Source organism: Silurus aristotelis (assembly GCF_946808225.1).
Source record: "Silurus aristotelis genome assembly, chromosome: 10".
NCBI lineage: Eukaryota > Metazoa > Chordata > Actinopteri > Siluriformes > Siluridae > Silurus > Silurus aristotelis.
Window position 1 is genome coordinate 27,521,359 of NC_139583.1, and position 27,033 is coordinate 27,548,391.

The window sequence follows — 27,033 nt, forward strand, 5'->3', positions numbered from 1 at the left end:
GAGATGTGTGAGAGAGAAGGAACTTAAACCCGAGAAGCTCCTTCTAGACACTTCAGCAGCAGGAGGAAGGGCACCGAACTTTCCAGAGCGACCAGAAAGGAGACGCGCTGCCCCGCCAGGGACCGTCTGCAAACTACTGAACGCCGTCGGAACGAAAGGTTTAGGTAGGTTTTGCCTGATAGGACTAAAACTGATTATTCAGCTTCAGTTCATATATATATTATAACCAGTAATAGACTAAGTACAAAAATGTTCTTGAGTAAAAGTAGAGAGACACTAACTTGTTTTAATGTTACTCCAGTCAAAGTCTCTTTAAACTTTAACCAGACTCAAATTGTACAAGTATTTGCCTTCAAACTTACATAATGATTACATGTACTATGATTTATTATGGCTATAATGTTCATTCTTCTGTTTTTGTTGTATGGTTTAGAGACGTTGACTAAAAGACAGGTGGTGGAGCTGATGATGTGCAGAGGACGGACATGGGGTATATCGGTGGAGTGGGTGGGAAAGAGTGTTAGCAGTAGTGATTTGTGATAGAAGAGTATCTGTAAGAGTGAAAGGGAAAGTTTATAGGATGGTGGTGAGACCTGAGATGTTGTATGGTTTAAAGACAGTGGCAAGTAAAATACAGGAGGTGGAGCTGGAGGTAGCAGAGCTGAAAATGTTGAGATGTTCGTTGGGAGTGACGACGATGGACAGGATTAAAAATGAGTTTATTAGAGAGACAGCGCATATAGGACATTTTGGAGACAAGGTGAGGGAGGTGAGATTGAGATGGTTTGGACATGTGCAGAGGAGGGACATGGGGTATATCAGTAGAAGAATGTTGAGGATGGAGACACCAGAAAGGAAGAAAAGAGGAAGGCTAAGGAGGAGGTTCCATGATGTGGTGAGAGAAGACATGCAGGTAGTTGGTTTGAAAGAGGGAGATGTAGAGGACAGGGGGGTGTGGAGACGGATGATCTGCTGTGGCTGTTGTCACAAGACTGTTGTTTAATGAAACTGATGCTGAGCTGTACGTTGGTGATGAGTAGATACACCACGAGCCAATCAAAACAAGATTGCCTGTAACATCACAGCGGTTGATGGTTTTGAAGACCACTCTTGGGAGTGTCAGTAGCTGGATGTGGTGGAGTTTAAGATGCTGTGATATTCATCTATAGTGACGAGGATGGGAAGGATTAAAAATTTGTTTATTCGAGGAACCGTGCAGGTAGGACATTTTGGAGACAAGGAGAAAGAGGTGAAAATTAGATGTTTAGTCATGTGCAGAGGAGGAACATGGGGTATATTAGTAGAAAGATGCTGAGGATGGAGACCCCAGGCAGGAAAGAGGATGGACATGGTGGAGGTTTATGGATGTCGTGAGGGAAAACATGGAGGTGGATGGCTTAATAGAGGCAGAAGTAGAGGACAGGGTGGTGTGGAGACGCATGATCCAGAAGAAGAAGACAGGAAGTTTAAGAATACTAAATATCTTTTGTGAATGATTTTGCAAACAATGAGTTTGTATGTACTATAATGTCTTCTTCGTTTAGTGACAGTGATGGCATTTGATAATGTTCCCTAACAGTAGTAGGCTGGGTCTCCTTCTCATTGGCTGAGTCTCGTCAATGGCGCGGACCTTCAAGGAAGTTCAGCTCCATACCTGAAGGAGCTCTGGAGCCTGAGGTCCACTAGGATTCAAAGAGTCTGAGTAATAAAAGCAGTAAGCATTTCATCTTTTGAGACACAGAACAGCTCGGAATGGAGAACCTGGATGGCGTCAGTCGCTTCCCGTTTCCCTTTACGCCGTATCCGATCCAGGAGCGCTTCATGGAGGAGCTCTACGACGTGCTCGAGCAGGGCAAAGTGGGCATCTTCGAGAGTCCCACCGGCACGGTCAGTCTCCACGGGTCTTTCCTCTGATCAGTCCCATGTTTTACAATTGGGGTTTCATTGTTGGCATGTGATTTCCAGGGAAAGTCATTGAGTCTGATCTGTGGTGCTCTGACATGGCTGAAGGACTTCGAGGAGAAGAAACGACAAGAAGCTGCGAAGCTCCTTGAGAACACAGTGATCTCCAGGGCAGGTGATGCATGATGATTCTGTTCTTTTTGCTGATAGTTTTGGGAGAGGAATGTTTGACCATTCTAGCGGCTTAGCAGTCCTGGGTCTTCTTTGTTGTATTTTTATTTTTTTGACGCAGCAAATCCTGGAACTCGGAGGATCGGGGTGAGGGGCAGGAATACATAAGGGGTTCGGGTGCCAGTCTACACCAGGGCATCATGAACACACACATTCACACTAATTCAATTTTAAAGTAATGGTTCGACCGAGGGGCTTGTTTTTAAGAGGAAACCTGAGAACCAAGAGGAAATCAAGGCGAAACTGGAAGATCTAAAGGATGCCCTGTCACTAGAGGATCAGTTTTTCCCTGTTTTTCTTGGTGCTATCAATTACCTTTAAGTCATGATAGAGTATGGAAAGAGAAGAAGTCTCCAAAAAATGTTGGGGTGGTGCATCAAACCCTCTAAGCTAGCTTTGTTGAGATAAATTGATGAGTCATGATGCTGTCCCTAGGTGAAGGAGGAAGGGACGGGGCAGGAGATGAGGTTCAGGAGAAGAACGGGAGCAGTGCTGATGCAGAACTGGACTGGGTTTCAGAGTTTGTGCAGAAAAAAGCGGAGAGAGAGATGGTGAACAAACTAAAGGTGGGAAATGAAAATTCGAATTTTGGGTTTCTGGAGACAAAATTTGACGAAGTTGCAAAATATATTAGTATCTGTGAAAGAAAAATCGTCCAGAGTTTATTTACATTTGTATTTTCATATCCTGCATTCGTTCTTTCCTAGGATGAGGAGGTGAAAAGAAAGAGGAGAGAGGACCGACTGGAGATGATCAGGCACAACGCTCACCTTAAACACGCCATGAAGAGAAAAGTCAGTTTGCGTATCGTCACTGTTGGACAGGAGATTAATAGATTAGATCAAGAGAAACGTGTCATTTTGTGTAATCACCAGGCACGACTTCATCTACAGCCAGAGCCAGAAAGAAATCGATCCGATTGGTGGCGCTGATACACTCAGTTTTATAAAAAGTCTAAAACAATCTTTCAAAATAAACTCTGATACTGATTATAGATTTATTTCTGAAAGATCGAGGCTCTGAAAACTGTCCTCACGTCCACAGAACAACGAGAACGGCGAGACCGAGAAGCTCTTGCAGGTCAGTAAGCAGGACGTGGTCTCAGAAGAAGGACCTGACGAAGACGAAGAGGACGGGCTTGTTGTTGCCGATTATGAAAGCGATGAAGACGCCGCTCCCAAAAACAAGTGTGTGTTCACGTCTTCACATCTGTTTTTATTTATAGCATTTCTCCAAGACTTAATCTTCACTCTGACTCTATTCCAGACTCTGTGATGAAGATGATGACGACGATCTGGAGGAAGAGCACATTACCAAAGTGAGCATTAATTACATTTACGAGTTTTTAAACAGCTGTCTGAATATTATTGGGAATTAAAATTGAAATTTTGATTCATTGTGTCTCTTGATTTCATGGGCATACAGTGCTGTGAAAAAGTATTTGCCCCCTTCCTGGTTATTATTATTATTTATTTATTTATTTTTGGATCTTTGTCACACTTACACAATTCATCATCATGCATGTTTTTATAGCACACAAAGATAACCAGAGTAAATCCAAAATGCAGTTTTTATATGATGATGTCATTTATTAAGGGGAAAAAAGCTGTTCAAAAATTCCTGGCCCTATGAAAAAATTAAATTGGACAAAAATGTCCCAAAAAACCCCAGAAGGGGGCAAATACTTGCTAGCACTGTATACATATATATAATTTATGAATATTGTATTTTTCCTTAGGAACAATCTCTTTTTTTTTTTTTTTTTTTTTTTTTTTTTATGCCCCCAAACATTAAATTCTACTGAAGATTATAAGACAATTAAACGACGTGTGTAAATCTCTGGCCATACTGTAAGACGAAGCAGAATATCAGCAAGAATTAATTTGTAAAAAAAATAACAAAAACCACAAGAAATAATAATTTTAAGAAAAATAAATAATATAGATTGTATAATAGTATCGGATAAAGTAGCATAGCATTTTATAAAGTAGCATAGCATTTTCACATTTCATAAAAAAAGATTTTTTGATCATTTAAGTGATGATGTGTGATTTGTGTAACACGATGTGTGTTTGTGGGGTTTTGTGTGTGTTTTCTTATATCAGATTTATTACTGCAGCCGTACACACTCACAGCTGGCTCAGTTCGTACATGAAGTGCAGAAGAGCCCCTTCAGATCCACAGTCCGCTTGGTTAATCTTGGGTCTAGACAGGTACATATATATATATATATATATATATATATATATATATATATATATATATATATATATATACACACACACACACACACACATTTATTGCGTTATGAAACATATTAAAGGAGCAGTCAGTCATTTTTACACCTCTTACAGAATGAAAACATTCATGACTCATTTCCTCTTACATTATCACCATCTCCCAAACCATCCCATTTTTCTAAACTGAATACACCTATAGTATATGGACAAAAGTTTGTGGACACCTGACCATAAGATTTGTATGTTCTGGTAGTGACGGGAAGATCGGATTATTTTAGTGATTCTGTTCTTTAAATTTCGTTCATCAAAGCGAACAAAGCTTTTTTAGTTTATTTCGTTCCTTTGATCAGAAATGTAATATTCGAAACAGTCACATGAACGACCCATCCCTCACAATTAGTCCCTGTCTGCTCTTATAATAACCTTCACTCTTCTGAGAAGATGCTCCACTAGATTTTGAAGTGGAGATTTATTTGCTCATTCAGCCACAAGGGAGTTAATAAAGTCAGGTACTGATGTGGGTGAGGAAGCCTGAGGTGCAGTCAGCGTTCATATTCATCCCAGAGGTGTTCAGTAGTATTTATAGCTCTGTAGCAGGAGATCTTCCACTCCAAAACAAGTAAACAGGTTTGGGTCTCCTAAATTAAGAGAGGGAAAATTATTTAATGCGTCCTCCAGCTTTGCGGTAATTGTGTACAATGTAGTGCTTTGGTTAAGTTATTTGTGAAAAGGGGTGGAGTTTAGTGGCTCAGTTCTCACCGTGGGTGTATAACAAGATAATTACACTGATATGAGCCGAAAAAAGAAAATATTCCGGCTTTTTTTTTTTCCCATTTTATCTTTAAAATCCGTGTGTACAATTTGTGAGTGTTTATTTATTTTTGCAGAATCTGTGCATTAATCCGGAGGTGACTCGACTGGGAAGCGTCCAGCTGATCAACGATCGCTGTATGGAGCTGCAAAAAAATAAACACGGTCAGAATCACGATCACGAGACGCAATTATGAGATTGCAGGCTCAGGTTTGACCTTTGCCCTCTGTATACAGGTAAACAGAATAAAGGGGACTCTGAGCCTAAACGTCGGCGAGGTGCCGTCAAGGCCACCTGTTTGTTCTCGGGCTATGAGAAGATGATGACGATGCGAGACGAGGTGCTGGCGAGCGTCAGAGACATCGAGCAGCTCGTTCAGCACGGCCGGGGGACACACACCTGCCCTTATTACAGCACACGGCTGGCTATTCCTGCAGCTGAGGTGTATACACACACACACACACACACACACACACACACACACACACACACACACACACACACACACACATATTTCTTCAGTTTTTTATGGCTGATCATTAAAAGTAACTAAAAATGGATAAAATATAACATGTCCTACCAACATGTAGATATTGGAGAACCATGAACTTTGGAGCCTCGAATTATTTGCATGTCAGGTGTGGGGGTTTTTTTTGGGGGGGGAGTTGCCCCCAAACCAGATGTTCTGTGATTCAGATTCCGTTTTTAACGTGTATTTGCGTTTCTCCCAGGTGGTGGTGTTGCCTTATCAGTCCCTCCTTCACGCAGCGACTCGCAAGGCCTCCGGGATCAAGCTGAAGGATCAGATCGTGATTATCGACGAGGCTCACAACCTCACGGACACCATCACGGCACTGCACAGTGCTGAGGTCAGCGGAGCACAGGTACGGGACTACATTACAAAGCTACAGTACTGACGGCTCATCTGGGAACGTGAACGTAGACTTTTTAGCTGAAACTTCCCTATACTGCAATGAAAAAGATCATCCTGAAGCTACAACGCTTTTTATTTGCATTTCTGATCATAAAAAAATAGATCTGGTACAGGAAAAACTCATCTGTATGTAATTATATACACGTTTTATACACACATTTACATTACGTGCACTTCAAGGCACTGAGGTTAAACACACTTAATATTCAAGTATGTAAATATACACTGTATATTAAACTTGAGCAGAAAAAAACAGGTAAATAAATTGAAGGAGCGACGGTGGGGCAGGTTGCGCCCCAGGCGACCGCATGCGTAGACACGGTGCTGTTTATTATGACCTTCACTCTTCTGTGAAGATGTTCCACTAGATTTGTGCTCATTCAGCTACGAGGTTGTTGGTGTCCCAATACTTTTGCTTTTATCTACTGTAGTTAAGCACCATGGACATTTCCATAATATGAAAATACCGTCTCTGCTTAATGTTTTAAAAACGGTTAACGAGAAACACCACTGAATCATGTTACCAAACATACGACGCGACCCGTTTCCCGCTTCCTGTGTCTCTGAACCGTTCAACATCAAAGCAGACCGTAAACTCTTTGAAAATGTCTGTGACCCGAAACTTCAAAGAATAATTCATAATGTTTTAAAGCAAAACATGAATGTGATTGAATACTGAACTGATTCAGTGAAACAAAGTTCCTCCTGAACCCTGACTACTAAATTACGCTGTGTGGCCAAAAGTATTAGGACACCCGATTTTTACAGCCAGATGTGCTTCTTCGCCAAACTGATACCACAAAGTTAGAGGACGTCTTTGAATGCAGAAGCATGAAAATTTCCCTTTGCATTGAGATAGGAAATTCCAAACCTGTTCCAGCATGACGATGCTCCTGTGCACAAAGCCAGCTTCATGAAGATCTGCTTTACATTGGGTGGAGTGGAAGATCTCCTGCTATAGAGCTCTAAACTAGAGCTGTCAATCGATTTAAATACTTAATCGCACATTTTTTATCCGTTCTCTGCTGTGTTTCAGCTGTGCAGGGCTCACTCACAGCTCTCTCAGTACTGCGACCGCTACAGGTAAAAGAAAAACAACACTTTACTGCTCACGTTGTTAAAAATCGCCGCCTCTTTATTTTGCAGAATGTCAGGAAATGTGAGGGAATTTCTTATATTAATGCGTGTATGTTGCAGGAGCCGCCTGAAGGCCAAGAATCTGATGTACATCAAGCAAATCCTGTTCGTGCTCGAGGGGCTTGTACGCACACTTGGAGGTCAGCTGTGTGTGTGTGTGTGTGTGTGTGTGTGTGTGTGTGTGTGTGTGTGTGTGTGTGTGTGTGTGTGTGTGTGTTTGGGGGGGGGGGTAAGAGTAAGAGAAGGAGAGAGAAAGAAGTAGGGAGTATGGGAGAGTGGGCGAAAGGTTGAAAGAAATGGTGTGTAAAACAGAGGGGGAGGAAGAGTGGAGGATAAAGAGGGTGGGAGAGAGTTGGCAAAAGGTAAAGAGAAAGGGAGAGAGAGCTGAAGGAGAGAGTGAGTTATGGGGAGAGAACAAATGAGAGGTTGAGAGGGGGGAAAGAGGGTGAGAGTGGGAGAGAACAGATGAGAGGTTAAAAGGGAGGGTGAAAGAGGGAGAGAACGGGTGAGAGGTTGAGGGAGAGAACGCTTGAGAGGTTAAAAAGGAGGGTGAGAGAGGGAGAGAACGGGTGAGAGGTTGAGAGAGGGAGAGAGAACGCATGAGAGGTTGAGGGAGCGAACGCTTGAGAGCTTAAAAGGGAGGGTGAGAGAGGGAGAGAATGAGTTTTAGGTTGAGAGGGAGGGTAAGAGAGGGAAAGAACGGGTGAGAGGTTGAGAGAGGGAGAGAGAACGCGTGAGAGGTTAAGAGGCAGAGAGAATGAGTGAAAGGTTGAGAGGGAGGGTGAGAGAGGGAGAGGGAGGGTGAGAGAGGGAAAGAACAGGTGAGAGGTTGAGAGTGAGAAAGGGAGAGAACAAGTGAGAGGTCAGAGAACGAGAGATAGAATGAGGGAAAGAGAGAGATAAAGAGAGAAAGGAAGGGGGGTAAGAGAGAGAAAAAAAAGGGGGGGGGTGGTGTGTTTTGCTGTTTCAATAAGAATGTTTTGTGATCACAGGAAAGGTGGGCCTGAACCCTGTGACCCAGAGCACTCAGCCAGGTACACACACACACACACACACACACACACACACACACACACACACATTTATTTATACAATTTAGTTTTGCATAATTTGTGTAGCACATTTAACAATGGACATTATCTCTCTCTCTCACTCACACACACACACACACACACACACACACACACACACACACACACGTTTTGAGGGGTGGTTGGAAAATGAAAAAATAAACCTCGATGTTAGGAATTTGGTTTGAGTTGGTTGAAGACTAATGATTTTGTGTTTTCTTCACAGGAGCTGAACTGTTAACCATTAACGACTTCCTGTTTAGAGCACAGATCGACAACATCAACCTGTTCAAGGTACAAGTGTACGTTCCGAGTGTCATCTGTGTTCATCTGTGTTCCCTTTTATCTGAAACAAGCCGGGCGAAGGTTGTGTTGTTCCAATCGCTGCGTTCGAGGTGCTAGAACCTTCTTCCAGTTTTCTTCAGACACTTTTCTATATGACTTCTATATCCATTGGGAATCATACAGTGTTTAGGCGTAACAGAATTGCAGGAGCTACCACGTGTATCAATGAGCCTCGGACCCCCATGTCGCTGGGTCACCACTATTCCTTCCTTGGAGCACTTTTGATAGATTCTGACCACTGCAGACCAGGAACATCCCACAAGAGCTGCAGTTTTGGAGACGCTCTGAGCCAGACGTCTAGACGTCACAATTTCTTAAATCCTAACGCTCGCCCACTTTTCCTGCTTCTAACATCAACTTTGAGGACAAAATGTTCACCTGCTCATGTTCACCAGGTGCCATGATGAAGAGATCAGTGTTATTCACTGGTGTGTGTGTGTGTGTGTGTGTGTGTGTGTGTGTGTGTGTGTGTGTGTGTGTGTGTGTGTGTGTGTGTGTGTGTGTATTGGTTAGTCCACTTTTAACCAATGAGGGGTTTGTTTTTGCTCCAATGTCAGCAATAAACAGAAACAAATACGAAAGTAACATGTTTAATTCTGTAATAAATAAATAAAATTCTCACCAAATTACTGTGGTATTAAAGTAAGGGGGGGGGGGAGGGGGGGACTTGTCTGCACTTCTTGGACATTAATCAGCATTTGAATAACTCCACTTTGTTGAACTGCTTCTGCAGCAGGCCTCAAAAACAAGCGCTTGAAAATCTAATGTCTTCCGATCTGTTTTTCATGAAGGTGCAGCGATATTTCGAGAAGAGTTTGATCAGCAGGAAGGTGAGCTGAGCGACTGTTCCTTCCGCATCTCCGTCCCTTTAATTGTTTTGTACATGATGATCTTTTGGGTGATTTATTTCATTAGGTAACAATTACACAGGCATCTAGTGATGTTTATTCGTCACTTAGTGACTGAATTTGCCACCTGGACCTCCAATGTCAGGGAGTTTCTTGTATCCTGGTGGATTTATTTATTTATTGAATTTACACTAAAGGCTGGATACAGGGTTTAACTGGGGAGGTTGTAGTTTAGTGGTTAAGGCATTGGATTTTTTAACTCGAAGATCGCAAGTTTAAATCTCATCCACACCAAGCTGCTACTCCTGGGCCCCTGAGCAAGGCCCTTAACCCCATATCTGCTCAGCTGTATATATATGAAATAAATCACTCTGGCCAAAATGTAAACTGTGGACAACTGATTGTGTGTGGGTGTGTGTGTGTGTAGTTGTTTGGATTTTCTGAGAAGTATGAAGGGAGCGGTGTGAGCGCGCACACAAGCTGGATGAATAAGGAGAACCGCAGAACCGAAGGACTCGGACGCTTCTTGCAGGGCCTTCAGAATAAAGCTACAGGTAACGTGCCAGTCACGCGGATTTATTACCTGGTTCACGTTATAACACACACACACAAACTATATATCCCATTCCACATGTAGTCCTGATTTACTGTTAGAATAACCTCCACTCTTCTGGGAAGCTGTTCCACTAGATTTTGGATTTGTGAGCCACAAGGGGGTCATTGTCCCAGTACATTTGTCCATTTAGTATAGATAAGGTAAGGTGAGGAGGCCTGGGGTGCAGTCGATGATCAGTCATCCCAAAGGTGTTGAATAGGGTTGAGGGTTAAGAGATCTATAGCAGGCCACTGGAGGTCCTCCACGGGCTTTGTGCACAGGGACATTGTCATGCTGGAACAGGTTTGGGGTCTCCTAGTTAAAGTGAACATTTCATGCTACAGCATCCAAAGACGTCAGATACAAATGTGCGCCTCCAAATTTGTGGTAACCGTCTGCAGAAGAACCACATCCAGCTGGAAAAATCAGTTGTCTATATACTTGTATGTCTGTGCTAGGTCCTGTTGAGAACCAGGGTTCTGCAGAAGAAAGACCGCTCATGGCGTCTCCTATGATGCTGGTGGAAAGTTTCCTTTTTGCTCTCACGAGCGCCAACAAAGATGGAAGAGTGGTGATGGAAAAACAAGGTAGAATTCTTCACTCTGGAAATGTTCTTCTGTGGCATGATCATAACTTTCAACATATTCTTACAATGGATAAGTGTGTGTGTGTGTGTGTGTGTGTGTGTGTGTGCAGCATGTCTGGCTCAGAGCAGTGTAAAGTTTCTCATGCTGAATGCAGCGGTTCATTTTGCACAAGTTCTCAAAGAATGCAGGGCCGTCATAATCGCTGGGGGAACCATGCAACCTGTAAGTGTATACAACACACACACACACACACACACACACACACACACACACACTAAGAGCAAGGCTTCCTAACTGAATACTTTTAACACCTTTTCATGTCACAGGTCTCAGACTTTAAGGAGCAGCTTCTCCTGGCAGCTGGAGTTCCTAATGAGCGCATCACACAGTTTTCATGTGGTGAGTGTGTTATTAGTGCGAGTGTGTGTGTGTGTGTGTGTTGCTTTCATTGTAACTATGTCAAAATCTGTCTGTACCTCAGGTCATGTGATCCCTCCAGAGAATATTCTACCCATAATCCTCTGCGCTGGACCGTCTGGACAGGATCTGGAGTTTACCTTTCAGACCAGAGACACCCCACAGATGGTATATACACACACACACACACACACACACACAGATCACTTCTGGGAATCTGTAACTCTGTAACTGCGTAGGTCAGTATTTATTTTTTTTTTTTTACTGAAAATGGTTTCACCCAGATTTAAATAACTATACTGTATAAATATGGTTGCCATGGATACAAATGTAAAAAAAAAAACTACTCAAAATATATGTAAGTATTAGTAACTTTAGAATAATTTTATATATAAAATCACTATAAAATTACTTTGTTTCTTCACATGACTGTGTTTGAGATGGAGGAGACGGGGCGTGTTCTATCCAACCTGTGCAATGTGGTCCCAGGAGGCGTGGTCTGTTTTTTCCCCTCTTACGAGTACGAGAGGAGAATTCTGGGACACTGGGAGAAGAGCGGAGTCCTTCAGCGACTTGAAGCCAAAAAGAAGGTAAACACTGTTCCACTTTACACCACCTCATCAGAGAGATGTTCTTTCTGAAGAATGCATGAGACATGAAATCGTCCATACGATCAACTCCAGAACTTTAAAAATGTGCAGTGCTGCATTTACAGTATTAGTTGAACATATAATACTGGAATTAATTTGAGCAGAATTATCATGAAGGGGTGTCAATAATTCGGAGAAAGCTTCCCAGAGAAGAACAGTGGTAGGAGATGTAAAGTGTTGGAGAAGTAGGAGAAACTATTTGAAGGGTGCCAATAATTCTGGAGCGAGTGAGGTTTTGAGGAGAGAAAAAAAAGGCTTTTCGAGGCGAGCAGCTTTAAATCATTTGCAATATTTTACAGCAACATTTTTATTAATTGTGTACTTTAGATTTTTCAGGAACCAAAGAAAGCAGGTCAGGTGGAGCAGGTGCTGTCTGAGTACTCCAGGTGCATCCAGGTATGTCATTGTGATTTTACAGATAGCGATAGCTAGGTTGGTCCGTACTTGCTGATAAACTATTAATCAACCGATTTTAAAATTAACACTGGATAATAAAACAAACAAACACTCCATGTAAAATAGTACTGACCTTTATTACAAAAACCCCCAGTACCGAACGATATGAATGTTAATTATATGAATAAAAATTCATTACAAAAAAAAACATTTATTTTAAACTGAAACAAAAAGTAAGACTCCAAATAAATAAAAACAGTTACATCCAAAATAATAATAATAATTTAAAAAAAAAACATTTAAATAAACAGCACGATGTCAGTGATTCGCCTCTAGGGGCCACTCTTGTACTGTATAATGCAACCCGGAAAAACTATCGGTATAGTTTATTTTTTATTTTTATGATAGTTCCAGCAATCAAATTTCGGTGCCGGATAATCGGCAAAATCGATAACTCACTAATGGTGTGTTTGTGTGTTTAGCTTATTGGTAGACAATATTTCAAGGAATTTCTACACTTTTAAATATTCAGTATAACAATTTATAATATAGATTTTATACTACTATTTGTGTGTGTATATATGTATTTAATATAATTTTACCACAGCACAATTGAATCTGATTGGTCAGCAGGTGATTTTATATGCTAGAACGGGTTAGAAGTCTGCCATGCTTTAATTTTCTTATAAAATCTGTGCTATAAGAGGAATAAAACACTCTGTGGAATGCTCTTATAGGAAAATACTCAGTTTTCACCACAAAGCTGTCTAATTGAGCTCAATACATTACATCAGGATGCCTTGAGCCCAACTCATGATTTGTTTTACTCTAATTACATGCCTGTGTGTTTATATTACTTACATGTATATAATATAATTTTATATATATTATGAGGTTAATTTTTCTTATAATCATTAGGATATTTATATTTGCCACAGCCCTGTTTTAGCAGCAGTGTGTTATTAAATTTAAGTCTTATTTTATCCTCTGTAGTGCTGTAGGAATAATGGAGGTGGCCAGACGGGGGCGCTGTTGTTCTCTGTGGTTGGAGGAAAGATGAGTGAAGGGATTAATTTCTCAAATGATCTGGGCAGGTGAGAGGGATTCAGACAAATAAAAGTCAAACATTCACACTGTGGAAATCTGTATTGTTGATTGTGAAATTGCATTGGTTGAACACTAGAGGTCGCAGTTTGAGCTAAAATAGGGGTGTAACAGTACACAATTTCGTACCGAACCATTTCACGTGTACCGAATGCAAACTTTTTTATGAGCAGACTTACAATCTGAGTTCCCTCACGAATGTATTAAGTGGCAAATTATTTTTACAATCATGCTCACTTCATCACTTTGTGTGTGTGTGTTAAGATGTATTGTGATGGTCGGAATGCCGTACCCCAACATCAAGTCCCCTGAACTCCAAGAGAAAATGGCGTATTTAGACAAACACATGGTTAGTGAGCGGGAAAAATAACTTCTTATTGTAACATCACCAAAAGATTCTACACAGAATAAATGGAAACGTATTAATTGTGTTGTTTCGCAGCCTCCTGTAGGTGGCAAAACTCCAGGCAAGGCGTTAATCGAAAACCTGTGCATGAAGGCGGTCAACCAGTCAATAGGTATAACGAGGGTTTTTTTTGTATATAAACTGTTTTTCGGCTCAAAAAACCTGCTGCGTCTTGTTTCATCACACCCCGTGTCTCCTCCCAGGCCGGGCGATTCGTCACCGTGGTGATTACGCCTGCATCGTGCTGTGTGACCGGCGCTACGGCCGTCCTGCCACGCTGCGCAAACTTCCAGAGTGGATCCGAAGCAGCACACACACTCACAGCAGCTTCGGGCCGGCTTTCGGCAGCATCAGGAAGGTAAGGGTGTGTTCGTAGCCGAGTAAAGACGTGTCTAGGAAATGTTTCAACAAGCTCTACATTATCTATATAAAAACACACACACACACTTCAATAATTCAAATTCTCCATCACGGTGGTTTCCGTGAGTCTCAGACTACATCTACACTAAAAAGTGTCGACACACTCGAACAGTGTGTGGACGTGACCTCAGTGTGTGGACGTGACCTCGGAGCTCGATTCAAAATGAAAGGCAAGTTGCTGCGTTTAAAGGGGGATTAAAATACATCAGGCATGCCGATTATAGGAAAAAGTATCAACACTTGATCAGAAGTAAAAACCACCTCACTTAGGTAGACTGGAAGGTTCCGGATAAACGGTTATAATACAAATTTGACAGTTTTTGGTAAAAAAAAATAAATAAATTTACCCAAATTTGTGTACTTGCGTTGAAACAAATGGTAACATCCGAGACTAAATGATACATGATGTAAAAAAAAATTAAAAATCAATCAATCTACTTCACATCAATTTGCACGACTTCAAACCAGAAAACCATCGTCTAGCCGTATACATGTATTGCCAAAAGTATTGGGACACCCGCCTTTTTTTCTGTTGCTATTTATATAAATCTATATAGTTCTTTCTCAAACTTGTACCACAAAGTTTGATTGGCACAATTGTAGATGAGGATGTTGAACTAGGAGCTCAAAACCTGTTCCAGCACAACAATGCCCCTGTCCACAAAGCCAGCTTCATGAAGATACACTTTACATGCGTCAGAGTAGAAGATCTCCAACCCTATTGTTACGACGCAACATGATCAATGTTACGACGCTCAATGAGCACAAATCTCCACAAATTCTAGTGGAACATCTCAGAAGAGTGAAGGTTGAATGGAGACATTTAAAAAAAAAAAAAAAAAGGACCTAACAATCGTATAGTCAGGTGTCCACAAACTTTTGTCAATATAGTGTATGACTATATGTTGTGTGTGTGTGTCTGGATATTTGTCTGATTTTGCAGTTTTTCCTGGAGAAGCGACAAACACAGCACTGAGCACGACGTCACATGACCTCACTTCTACTGTCCAGATGCTGTTTATGTTTTGAAGCCCTTGTGTTTACGTACTCCTCTAAAACCCCTGTAAACAACAAACCTTTCCTTTCTTTGGACACTTTTTTCCCTGACCGCCGTTAACGTGAGCCTGTTACTGTTTAATGTGAATAAAATCGAGATTTAATGAGATGAACTGGTAACGTGTACATGATGAACTCAGACTGATGTGTTTCCCTGTCATGCTTCCAGAACTCCAGAACACACAGCGTGTATGTGAGCCATATGTTTTCCCGGCAGACGCTAGAAAAGAATCGGTGCGTGAATGATGTAATTACACGCGTTACTCTAATCACTCTGCAGATGCTCGGATATGTTTTCCTTCTTATTTTAAATTCTTCATATACAGAGATGGAGAAAATCCTGAATGTCCACTGGGCAATCAAAAGCGGTTTCCTTCCAAGTTCTTTGTTTCGGGAGCCGGAAAAAACCAAAAGGAACGTAGCGAACGTATCAGTAATGAACAGTGAATGAGTTTCTGATTATTATTATCCTGTTATCCTTTCATAGACGTGCGTTGTGGTGGTGTCTCACACACATTTTTGGGTTTTTACTGATCTACTGTTTAAAGAAAATGAGAAGATATACAGTGTTTTCTACATCACCTACATCGTTTCATATTTCAACGCTGACACAAATTAGTATTTGTAGCGACCGAAGTCAACGCACGTTAAATTCTAATCCGCGTCTGTTGGGGAATCAAATCCGCGCCTTTCCGATCTCCGGGAGTCTTTGGGTAAGCGTGTTTTCGGCTACGCCTCCCAGTCCTCGTCGTCCTCAGCGTTCGGTTGGTGAGGAGCAGGAAGGGGCGGGATCACGTCGGACATCCTGGCGAACGCCGTTCCAGAGCTGCCGGGCGGGTCGGTGGAGTCTCCGCCCCCTGGGACTTTACCCGAGATGCCTATGGATTGAACGGAGATGTGTCATGAGTAGGGCCTGCTGGAACGCTCTGCATGTTCAGAAGTACATATCAGTGCGAGCAACAAGAGGTGGAGTTAAATAAACATCTGAAAATGAAGACCTGTTCAAAATTAAGACCAAAAACAGCAAATGTATGACTTTTTAAAGCTTAAGTTTTTATATTTGCATGTGTTTACTGTCTGTCGTATCCTGGGATCTGGGTCTGATTAAAAGGTCAGTTGTTTGAGCCCTGGAATCCCCAAGCTGCCACTCTTGGGCCCTTGATCAAGGCCCTTAACTCTCTGTGCTCTAGGGGTGTTGCTGTACCCTGAACTCTGACCCTAGATTCTTTAGAATGTCACTGTGCTTGTTGTTTATTAAATGTTGACCGTGTTTTGCCCCCTAATTAGACCCAGTAATTAACCTGGGGCTCCTCTATAATTGCGTTTGTCTGACCATTAACGTATTTTCAAATCTTGTTATTCACATGTAAAATGAAGAAATGGTGTAATGGCTGATAAGTTGTGGAAGGAGTCTCCAGTGTCCACGATTTGGAAAATTCGGTAGGTTTTTTTACAAAATGACCAGCGAGGCTGCAACAGTTTTACTGTCACATTAGTTCCTAGTAGTTGTTAAGAGTTAACCCTATCAATAGGGGGCGCTTTGTAGTCCGAGTTGCTCGTTTGCCTAAAAGGGACAACAATTGTTGATGCCCTGATTTTTAGGAACAATTTGTTCTCGCACTTAAATAGGGTTTCTTGTATGAGGGAGGATCAGCACAGTGATAAACAGGAACTGGACCAATGGGATTAATTGCATTATATCTGTCTATGTTCATCTCACATCTATTATTCAGCTCATAGGCTGCGGTCAACGACTAATAAATTGTTTGCTGATAAATTCTTTATTACTTTACTTAAAGACCGCTTTATCTCAGAGGTTCTACCCTAAAGACTGATCTCTCGGGGGCAAGATGCTACTTATTATAGTATCTACGATCTGATGCTATTAGGTGTTTCCTCAGCTCTTGAAGACTTGGTATGAGGTTGTTCACTTGATGCGTGACTAAAAATATACCTGGATCATCGAAATTATGAGGGAATGATTATTAAATCGGAGCTTGTCACGAAGTACAATAACAGTGAAAAACAAGTAATTATTGCGAAATCCCCATTTATTGGAATAAACCATTTCAGGAAGTGCTGTTATTGAAAACTAATTATCTTCAGGATAGTAGCTGTGACTCAACTTTATTACATCACCCTGATATGATTATTTGCCAACAATAGTGTACAACATGTGAAGTAATATCCTCCCATATCACTATGTATTTCCCCTTAAACATAGATTGTGTTTTTAATATAATTTCTGCACCAGTCATGTTCTTGCACGCACACACACACACACACACACACACACACACACACACAAACTGCTGTTCTACACAAAACTATGAATAAATCAGATGCCTTTATAAGTGATATGTAAAATCCTACCTTTCCTCCGCATGGCCAATTTATTGAAGAGGTCGGACATGAAATCTCCTCCACTGGCTGCCGCTCCAACTGAAGGAAAGAAAAAAGAAGACATGGTCGAAAAAGGTAATGAGTTTTAAACGAATATTAAAAAGATACGAATGCAACCCGTGAGCCTGATGATGTCCCAGCAAATGCCAAACAGATGAAAAATGAACAAAGCGAATACGATCAAAATCTTGTAAGTCTATTTTAGAAACGTATGAATCTAAACACAGCATTCACAACTGCGTTATTCAATCCACTGAGCACTGATAGGAAAAAAATATTTCCCAAAAAAAAAAAAACATCTCGAAGGTCAGTGTAGTCACGAGCTTCCTGTGCTTTACGGTACGTATTTTTCTGTATGGACTGAGAACATTGGCACTGACCTTGCTCCTGCTCCTTCTGTTTCTTCTTCACCATCTTTCGCTCTTTAACGTTGCGCAGTTTGGCCTTGCCGATGCCTCCAGCGTTACGAATAGACTCGAGCAGGCTGGCTCGCCCGTCTGACGGCTTCAGGACCTCTGTGGGGGCGTCTTTTACTGGACCTAGCGCACACACACACACACACACACACACACACACTTTTCTAGAACTTTGTCCCAGATTTCTTTTGATAGCTGCTGGGTCTTCACAAGTCTTTTATGTATTTATAGTATTCATACTTTTCTGTTGCCAAATACCCCGTGTCATTTCAGGAATGGAGGAGTGTAATTATATATATATATAAATATTTAAATAAGGGATGGTTAGATTCAGCAATTCTCATCGCTGCATTGCCGTAAGGGTTAATGATGTGATGCATCGATTTAAAGTGTGCATCAAATACAAGCTGGCATTTGTATCACAGACGTATCACAGTATTTTTTGTTATTGATGTGTAGCGAGTGAAATATAAGGTTATAATTGATATACTACAACTTTAAAAAAAGATATGGAGATCTGGTGGGGTAAGAACTGTAAAGTTATCGCATGCACATGCACATACGCCCTATTTATATATATATTTACATATACACACACAGATAGAGAGAGATAGCTGGATATAGATATATATATATATAAATATATAAAATCTATCTATCCATCCATCCATCCATCTAGCCATTAATGCAGCGTGTACTTCTGTTTGATCATTTTAACTAAATATATAATAAAAACTGAAAAATTAAATTTGAATCACTAAACATTTGTTTTCCGCCATGATTCACATATCCGGCAATTAAAACCGTCCGTGTGGAAACAAAGTTCCGTTTGGTATCCTGATGATTTATGTAATTTAAAACATCATAATTAAAATATTTACAAGAACATTTTGTCTTCATGCTCCATGTTGAGTTTGGTTTCACTAATAACATGGTCCATGCCTATGTTGATTAGAGTATTAGAAAACTTATAAATAATTATTAAATAAATAATGAATACAAAAGTATTAATTTAAGGTACATTTAGAACAGCAAAAAAGGTTGCGATTAATCACGATTAAATATTGTTATCGATTGACAGCCCTAATATAATGTATATAATGTGTTTGTGTGTGTGTGTGTGTGTGTGTGTGTGTGTGTGTGTGTGTGTGTGTGTGTTGTCACAATAGAAAAACATTAGAGGTAAAAACTAAAAAAAAAAAAAAAATTAAAAACTAAACATCATATTATGGAAATTCAAGATCATTTAAACCCAAATGATAAATTAAAGATCCAGAATATGAATTAATGCAGAAATAAATAAATAAAATATTAACAGGAATTATTTTTATTATGATTATTATTATTATTATTATTATTATTATTAAGCAACCTGTAATATTTTTCTTGTGGATTTTTTGCACACAATAATAATCTAATCTTAGATCTAATGTATCTAATAATTAGACAAAATGGAATGAATATCGAATTGAGTCTCGGTGTTCATCCCCTATATTATTAAGAAAATGGGATACCTGTGGGCGGGGCATGACCGGATACACCTCTACCACCTGTGTCATCAGGAACAGCAGGTGGAGGTGGAGGAGGAGGGGGTGGGGCTGGAGGAGCTCCTGGGGAAAATGAGGCTGGAGGAGGAGGAGGTGGGGGTGGAGGAGGGGGAGGAACCTCGGATCGAAAGTGGGAGCCTGAAATATGAAATATATTTGGTCAAAATACCAAACAAATACACACTGGTCTGTTTCTGCTTTAGTCCAGATAGTTTCTATGCTGTGTCCATTACCTTCTTCATGTTCTGTGCCAAAAGAGGGCAGCTCGGGTATGGCCGCAGCTACGGTACCAGAAGGGGCGAAGCCTGGGCCGAGGTCAGCGCTGTACATGAGGTCATCGGCGATACCGGGCAGATCGGGCAGATAAGAGGGCACATCGATCTCGGGCACTTGGCCCAGGTCCGGCACGTAGAAATAATTTTCAGCAGTCTGAGAGAGACAGAAAAATTTAGAGAATAAACACAAAAATGTTTGAAGTTATTGATTCTCTATATAGCAGGCAATGTTGAGGATGTGTAGAGTAGCATTGCATTCTTTACATCTTCAAAGAGTCTTAAGTTTGATCAGATTTAAGAAAAAAAACGCTCCAGCGTTACGATTCTCTCCGAAAACAGCAGAGATCCTGAAGGCGTGGTGTGGGCGGGGCTAAAGTCACGCTCGGGTTTTGCGTCTGTGGCGTGACTATAAACAAAACAGGATCTAAAACTTAAGCAAGGAGCAATGGATCCAGCCGTACAGATAGAAGCGGAGACGTGCATGGAGAAGTGTCCATGCAAGGAATTCTGTTCTTCATGACATCATGAAAGAGCCATACTGAAAAAAACATTTCTGGAACCTATATGAACCCAGAAGCAGTGTATTTGACAGTGTAATGACAAAGTTGAATCTAATCTAATCTAATCTAATTTGGCACTTCCTTGCACTTTAACTTTTTGGCACATCGCACAGCCCTATCTGGTACACGGGATACGTTTCTCATATCCGACTCTCACCTGTCTCTCCAGTTGCTCGTGCTTTGTGATAGACATCGGTGCGTCGAACGGCTTCTCCTCCTTCTCCGTCTCTAGTGTGTGATGAGTTTTAGTGACGACTCCTGCCAGAGGATCCAGGAAGACGTACTTCTTATACCTGCGAACAGCCATAAACACACACACACACACACACACACACACACACACACACACACACACACACACACACACACACACACACACACAGGGGTGATGAAGTGGAGAAGGCCTCTGGTAAATAAGGATCTGTGTGTGTGTGTGTGTGTGTGTGTGTGTGTGTGTGTGTGTGTGTGTGTGTGTGTGTGTATAGAGACGCACAGGTTCTCTGTGGTGTTAAAGAGCAGCAGGGAGCTAACGGAGTTGATGTTTCTAGGCAGGCTCCCCAGCCCCTCCTCCGTCTCATCTTCGGAGCGCTTCTTAGTGTTCACGCACACTGGGAAATACATCAACTTCTCCTGCGACACAAACACACACAACGCTGCTTCATTATTTCCTGCAGAAGACCATTTCTTATGCATGCTGACGTTTTTCTGCTCACCGTGGTTGTAAAGAGTGTTTATTTAACATTACTATGTCCTTCAAGGAACAAGTCCAGAGTTATTCGTTTCTAATGTTTGGAATACAGACTACTGCCACCTGCTGGTATGGGAAAGTTATGTTCTCTCACGCAAGCACAGAACGTGCACGCTAGTTAGCTGATGGCTGTAGTGCCTAGTAATGCGCATGCTACATAATCGATTCATGCCGCCAAATTGGCCGATTCAGAATTATTAAAAAAAATGGCAAAGATTGGCTGGCTGAACAACCTCTAGTACTGGTATCCCTACTAAAGTGATGGCTGGGTTTATATCCGATCTACGGCCACCTGAATGCGTCTTGGGTCTGATCTGCTGCAAATTGTAATGTTTCTAAACAAGATCATTATATAAAGACAATCAGATTTCCAGCTAATAATTGACAGGATCCGCCTGAAGCGAAGGGAATCTGTAGCACTGCCATGTTATCCGATCTCTGGAGGACAGACATAAGAAAAAATAAAGATGTCACTCACCTGTAAGGCCTTGTCATCCAGGGGGCGGAGCTTGCCCTGAACTTTGTACCGTGGCCGTTTCTGCGAGGCCGGATCTACAGCGCCCGTAAATATCGATGAGTAATCGTGCAGTTTATCAGGAGCGGGGTATTTAGCGCTGGAAAACACCTGAACACACACGTACACAAACACCTTTATTTTGCACTCGTATTTAACGGTGTATGCGCTGTAAAGAAATCGCACCTATTCCCTTCTGCAGATCATCTGCAAAGCAAATGCTGCGTCTCGCGAGAGGATGAATAATGCAGACTCGGTTTCACATATTGGGTTATGTAAGGGACCTAATGAAGTGAAACCAGAAAGCGTTTTTTCACCATGAGACGGAAAGATCTTGTATGTTTTTCTTAACGAGAATGGGATCATGTTCACGCGTGCACCCTGCATTTGTGGATGATGTGACAAACTGTATTCACAGGCAATCCATCGCATTCTGTTTCTATTTACATTTTACACAGAGCCCCGGAATTGCTGTTGTATTATTATATCATTATTTATATGGAATTCGGTGAGTTTAGCATTTCTATAGATGAAACACTTTCTACCAGGACATAAAGTGAAGAATTACTCTCAGTCTAATCAGATTTTTTTATTTATTTTTTTTTTTTATGATTGTTGCCATGGTTACGTACAGCATGCAAAGTCTGGATTTCATTTCCTAGATTGTTTTAGGGTTTTTTTCCAAAATGCTTGTTTTGTTTATATAAAACAACTTGCATACTATCACTTGTTGTAATGAAAGCCAAATAAAATTGCACTCACAAAATAAGTGCGTACTGTTACTATAGAAACCGGAAGGGTATTAAAATGCACACTTTAATGTGCACTTGTGATTCGTATTACAGCCAAAACTACGGTCAGGACTGCGGTTAAAGAACATTTATCACGCAACTGGTGCAAATAGATATGGAATGTGTGTGTGTGTGTGTGTGTGTGTGTGTGTGTGTGTGTGTGTGTGTGTGTGTGTGTGTGTGTCCTGAACGTGTGTTCAGCACCTTGGTGGCCTTCTTGCTTCCTTTAATCTTGTGGACTCGGGCTTGAGCCAGTTTAATGCGGTCTGTGACGGCTTGAAGGTGAGTGCGGTTCCTCTCCACACTCTGAGACACCCTGAAAAACCAAAAACACAGTGTGAGTGTGTGTGTGTGTGTGTGTGTGTGTGTGTGTGTGTGTGTGTGTGTGTGTGTGTGTGTGTGTGTGTGTGTGTAAGAAAGACCATGATGCTGGTTTTTCCTCCATAAACCATGACATACACAGTATATTCATGCCTGTAGTGTTTAACTCATCTGTGTGAGCTATATAAAGCAAGCAAGCCTGTGCATGTATATACACACTCACACTCACACACACACACACACACACACACCCCCCAAGTACACCCTGTTGCCTAGTGAGGACTCTAATGGGCTGAAATAAATAAAGAAAAAATTGAAAAAAAAAAAAGAAAGTATATCCTAATGGAGCTGACCCAGAAAACCAGTAGTTATCTTCTCTCTCTCACACTCTCACACACAAACACACAAACACACACACACACACACACACACACACACACACACACACACACACACACACACACACACACACACACACACCCCAAGTAAAACCTCTCCTCCACTATGTTGTCATGGTAACATGGCTGGTTTTGCATTCCTGCAGCTGATATTAGAAAATCTGAGCAGACAGACAGGCAGACACACACACACACACACACACAAACACACACACACACACACACACACGTGGATACAAAACAAAAGAAAATCTAATGCATTTGCTCTTCGCTGCATCTCCTGCTCTTTTTAAACATTTTGTGCTCCAAATCTGTTCAATTTTATTTTATATAAAAGCAGACAGACAGACAGACAGACATAGAGAAATAAAAGGAAAGAAGTACGGTGAAATATTTAACACTATGATGTGAAATAAAGCGGAGTAGTGAACCAGCTCGTTTTTCTCCTCTGCACTGAGACGCGCAGCTTCACACTGCTGATGTACACCGAGAGCACAATACAGCAACTCTATTATGTCACATGACCACTGCTCTCTGCCCGTGTCTGAGCCGAGGTGATGTGATTTCACCTGCAGAAGATATCGGTGGAGATGCTTTCCAGGTACTGCAGGGCATCAGTGATCTGGTGCACAGCCTCTTCCCTCCTCAGGTCCTGCTGGATCAGTGGCACAGAATAGACCTGGCCCTCCAGGTGGTTCTTCTGAGTCATCCTTAAAAAAAAACGCAGGAGACGGTTATTAAAATGCTTTTCCATCTCTTACACTAGACATGTTCATTACTTCAGTGGCTCTCGTGGAACGTACGTTCCATTTCACATCCACGTCTCTCTGGATTAACCCTAAAGCCCATACTGCACACTACACCATTACAGCTTCATCAGAAGATTAGCTCCCAGTCACCTACTAATTCTGGAACTTTGTGACTCCTTGTGGAATGCGGATTTAGAAACAATCTCAGTCTATGATCAAAGAGTTTCCAATATTTTTTTAGCAAATTCTCAATTTCTCAAAGCCCTCTGTAGCTAGTTGGCAGGACAGCTGTGAAAACAGCTGTGCTCATGTGACCTGTGTGGCAGAGCAAGCTTCCTAATGCAGCACAGTAAAATCAGCTCTCTCAATGCTGTGGTTTTTCTAATTAACATCCCATGTTTCCCTTCTGATTGTTTGTTTTCCTACAAATCAGTGACAAAGTCACATGACAAAGAGCATTTCATTTTGTAAGAAAACAGGATTTGGGAGTCAAACATGCTTCAGCAAGGTTCTCTTCAAGTGCACTGTATGTAGTCCTGGGACCATTTTACTACCTTTTTACTATACCATTGGTTAGAATATACACAAGTATTAAAATACACACAGAATTTGGCTACAAATATCACATGCTGTTATGATGAAAATACAATCCTAAGTGTCCTAACCGGGAGTCCCAATGTCTTCGGGACAAAACATTCAAATGATCATTATGCTTCCGTTTCTGTTTGAACGTTACGCACATCAAGTCAATGTGGGTGAAACGTTAAAAGCGTTAAAAATGTGTATGCAATTTAAAAACGACTGTTGCAAATGGCAAATGTGAACAATTTTCCTTTTCCTTGTGCACCAAACTTGACAATGAAGGAGATTTAATGGAAATGTGTTTACAGATATATCTAAAATAAAGGCTCTTCTCTGTTCTGGCACCGAGGTTGTGGAATGAACTTCCCCTAGATGTCCGTACAGCAGAATCCCTGATTATCTTCAAGCGACGATTAAAGACCTACCTTTTCCTAAAACACTTAAATTAGCACTTTCCAAGTTTGTAGAATTCCAGGGTTATATTAAGTTTGTAATCTTGTGTACCGGTGTAAATGTATTCATTACTAGAGACTCAAAGCACTTTTGTACGTCGCTCTGGATAAGGGCGTCTGCTAAATGCCGCAAATGTAAATGTAAAATATAAAGAACAAAAAAAACAAAAACGCTATAATAATTATTTCCTTTACTTTTTTCTATTGGTGTGATGTAAATAGTTCATTAATACCGATACCACAACGTTGTGATCCTTTCCTATTTTTCTTAAATGATTTGTTAGTTAACGATGGAAGATCGTGAGAGATTCCTCACGTCGGGGCAACTTTCTGGCTCTCCCTATTAGTTATACTGCCATAGTAAGTCTTTATGAAGTGCCTACTAACACCCTGATCACACGGTACACTGTCTTTAACTCTTATATAACAATAGGGATTCTAAACAATCCATATATATATATATATATATATATCTGTATATCTCTTTATTAAGTTTTTAAATGCTCCTGGGGTTCCTATCCCTTTCTTCCTTTCACATCTGCCTGATTCATCCTGACACCCTGCATCTGGATGGAGCACTCTCCGATCGGAGAACACAGTGTGCATCTGGGGATGGTTCCACGTAAACAAACGGAAGATTTGTAAAGTTACTGAGCAACTCAAGAACTGCGAAGATGGTTTTTGGTCTGTAATTAAGATCAACAGTCAACTACAAAGGCTCAGGACCACAGTTTTAATGACCAAATACTGGAAACTAGACCTCCAGAACAATGGAATTGGTATGGATTCGGTGCAACCAGGATGAAGATGGGTTTCCTTTTGAGTCTGGTTCCTCTCAATACCATCTCAGAGCATTTCTTTGACACTGTAACCACTGGCTTGATCATTTAGGATAAACTTTTAAAATATAAAGTCTTATTTTATAACCTCTATTTCTAAAAAGCTGCTTTGGGACAATGTGCATTGTTTTAAAATTGTATACAAATAACACTGAATTAAATCGTTTTAAAAAGAGAATCATTCCTTCAGCCACATTTATTGTCTTGGGAAATTTCTGTTCTGTATAATTAATAATCATAATTAGGATCAATATGACGACGTCACTAGAAGTCACGTGATCACGTTAATTTTCAAATCGACCTGAGTAATGCAGTTTGTATTCGAAAATGTTTAAAACGTTAAATTTTTTTTGCGAATAAGATAAAACACCTCCCTGCTTTTCCCCAAAACATGTCAACATCCTGCTTGCTAGCATGCGCACTTGTAAAGCTAAAGCTATTCCCAAAACAAACAGCGGTTCTGTTCAAAATAAAAACGCTAGATTCTTTTTTTTTGTTTTTTGTAGATAAAAACTTTGAGAAATATTACCTGCCCATTTAAAACGCCGAGCTTCAAACTTTAAAATAAGCCGATTTGCTTCGCGTCACAGGCTGAAAAAGATTAATAGGACTTCCGCGTCCCGTGATCACATGACAAAAGATTAACACTAACTGTTGATTTAGGATGGCAGATTCGGTAGGATTTATACAACCCAGGATGGCCATTTAGTGGGTATCTTCTTTATAGATAGAGAAATATCCCCTCAGAGCTGCTGTCAACTGAGTCATTTATTTGTCGTTTATTTAATGGTGTGTATGTTTTTTGGAGATTCTTAACCAGCCACTGACAAATCTGCTTGTGTGTCAGGATGGCCGAGCGGTCTAAGGCGCCAGACTCAAGGTTAAATACCTTCCAGGATTCTGAGTGTTCTGGTCTCCACATGGAGGCGTGGGTTCAAATCCCACTTCTGACAGTAATTTTATTTTTATTACTCGAAAATAGTTTTTTTTTTTTTTTACAAAATTCTCCTTTGTATTTTAAACACAGACATGCAGAACAAACAAGTAGATGTTTACCTAATAGTTGTACAAACAGACAGACAGACAGACAGACAGACAAAACAACTGTTAATACAGACAAGCAGGTAAATGGATGGATGAATAGACGGATGGACGGACAGACAGACAAAATACAGATAGATAGATAGATAGATAGATAGATAGATAGATAGATAGATAGATAGATAGATAGATAGATAGATAGATAGATAGATAGATAGATAGAATGGTAGATAGAATGGTAGATAGGA

General features: G+C 40.9%; 2 protein-coding genes across 4 annotated transcripts; one reads left to right on the forward strand and one right to left on the reverse strand.

Annotated features, from left to right (window-relative positions):
• Positions 1 to 41: 41 nt before the first annotated feature.
• On the forward strand, positions 42 to 15,258 carry ddx11 (DEAD/H (Asp-Glu-Ala-Asp/His) box helicase 11). Of its 3 annotated transcripts, none has more exons than XM_083552928.1 (28): positions 42 to 164; positions 1,580 to 1,887; positions 1,966 to 2,077; positions 2,569 to 2,699; positions 2,841 to 2,927; positions 3,178 to 3,320; positions 3,400 to 3,451; positions 4,239 to 4,346; positions 5,261 to 5,348; positions 5,421 to 5,626; positions 5,916 to 6,068; positions 7,155 to 7,201; positions 7,316 to 7,395; positions 8,248 to 8,289; positions 8,552 to 8,619; positions 9,462 to 9,500; positions 9,946 to 10,072; positions 10,572 to 10,700; positions 10,810 to 10,922; positions 11,027 to 11,099; positions 11,182 to 11,285; positions 11,558 to 11,707; positions 12,095 to 12,163; positions 13,157 to 13,257; positions 13,532 to 13,616; positions 13,710 to 13,785; positions 13,877 to 14,031; positions 15,037 to 15,258. In XM_083552928.1, the coding sequence occupies exons 2-28, from the start codon at positions 1,753 to 1,755 to the stop codon at positions 15,067 to 15,069; spliced, it is 2,706 nt and encodes a 901-aa protein (XP_083409054.1). In that variant the 5' UTR covers positions 42 to 164; positions 1,580 to 1,752; the 3' UTR covers positions 15,070 to 15,258. The 3 variants fall into 3 exon arrangements, with proteins under 3 accessions (XP_083409054.1, XP_083409055.1, XP_083409053.1); XM_083552929.1 differs by having other exon boundaries at positions 102 to 168; positions 1,583 to 1,887; XM_083552927.1 differs by lacking the exon at positions 42 to 164 and having other exon boundaries at positions 848 to 1,887.
• wash1 (WAS protein family homolog 1) lies at positions 15,227 to 26,427 on the reverse strand. Its single transcript, XM_083553054.1, has 11 exons — positions 26,274 to 26,427; positions 23,692 to 23,832; positions 22,608 to 22,719; positions 21,577 to 21,723; positions 20,844 to 20,980; positions 20,508 to 20,643; positions 19,749 to 19,944; positions 19,483 to 19,653; positions 17,933 to 18,091; positions 17,523 to 17,591; positions 15,227 to 16,027 (listed from the first exon to the last, which is right to left on the reverse strand). Exons 1-11 carry the CDS (start codon positions 26,279 to 26,281, stop codon positions 15,879 to 15,881), a joined length of 1,425 nt encoding a protein of 474 aa, XP_083409180.1. The 5' UTR covers positions 26,282 to 26,427; the 3' UTR covers positions 15,227 to 15,878.
• Positions 26,428 to 27,033: the final 606 nt, after the last annotated feature.

Bases quoted from the DNA above. Each gene is read 5' to 3' on its own strand.
- ddx11 (XM_083552928.1), top strand. From the start codon at position 1,753: ATGGAGAACCTGGATGGCGTCAGTCGCTTCCCGTTTCCCTTTACGCCG. The intron at 2,928-3,177 runs GTCAGTTTGCGT...TCACGTCCACAG, and splicing joins AACACGCCATGAAGAGAAAA to AACAACGAGAACGGCGAGAC. The intron at 8,620-9,461 runs GTACAAGTGTAC...TTTTTCATGAAG, and splicing joins ACAACATCAACCTGTTCAAG to GTGCAGCGATATTTCGAGAA.
- wash1 (XM_083553054.1), bottom strand. The intron at 19,654-19,748 runs GTAATGGACACA...TTCATATTTCAG, and splicing joins TGGCACAGAACATGAAGAAG to GCTCCCACTTTCGATCCGAG. The intron at 16,028-17,522 runs GTAGGATTTTAC...TTCAATCCATAG, and splicing joins ATTGGCCATGCGGAGGAAAG to GCATCTCGGGTAAAGTCCCA.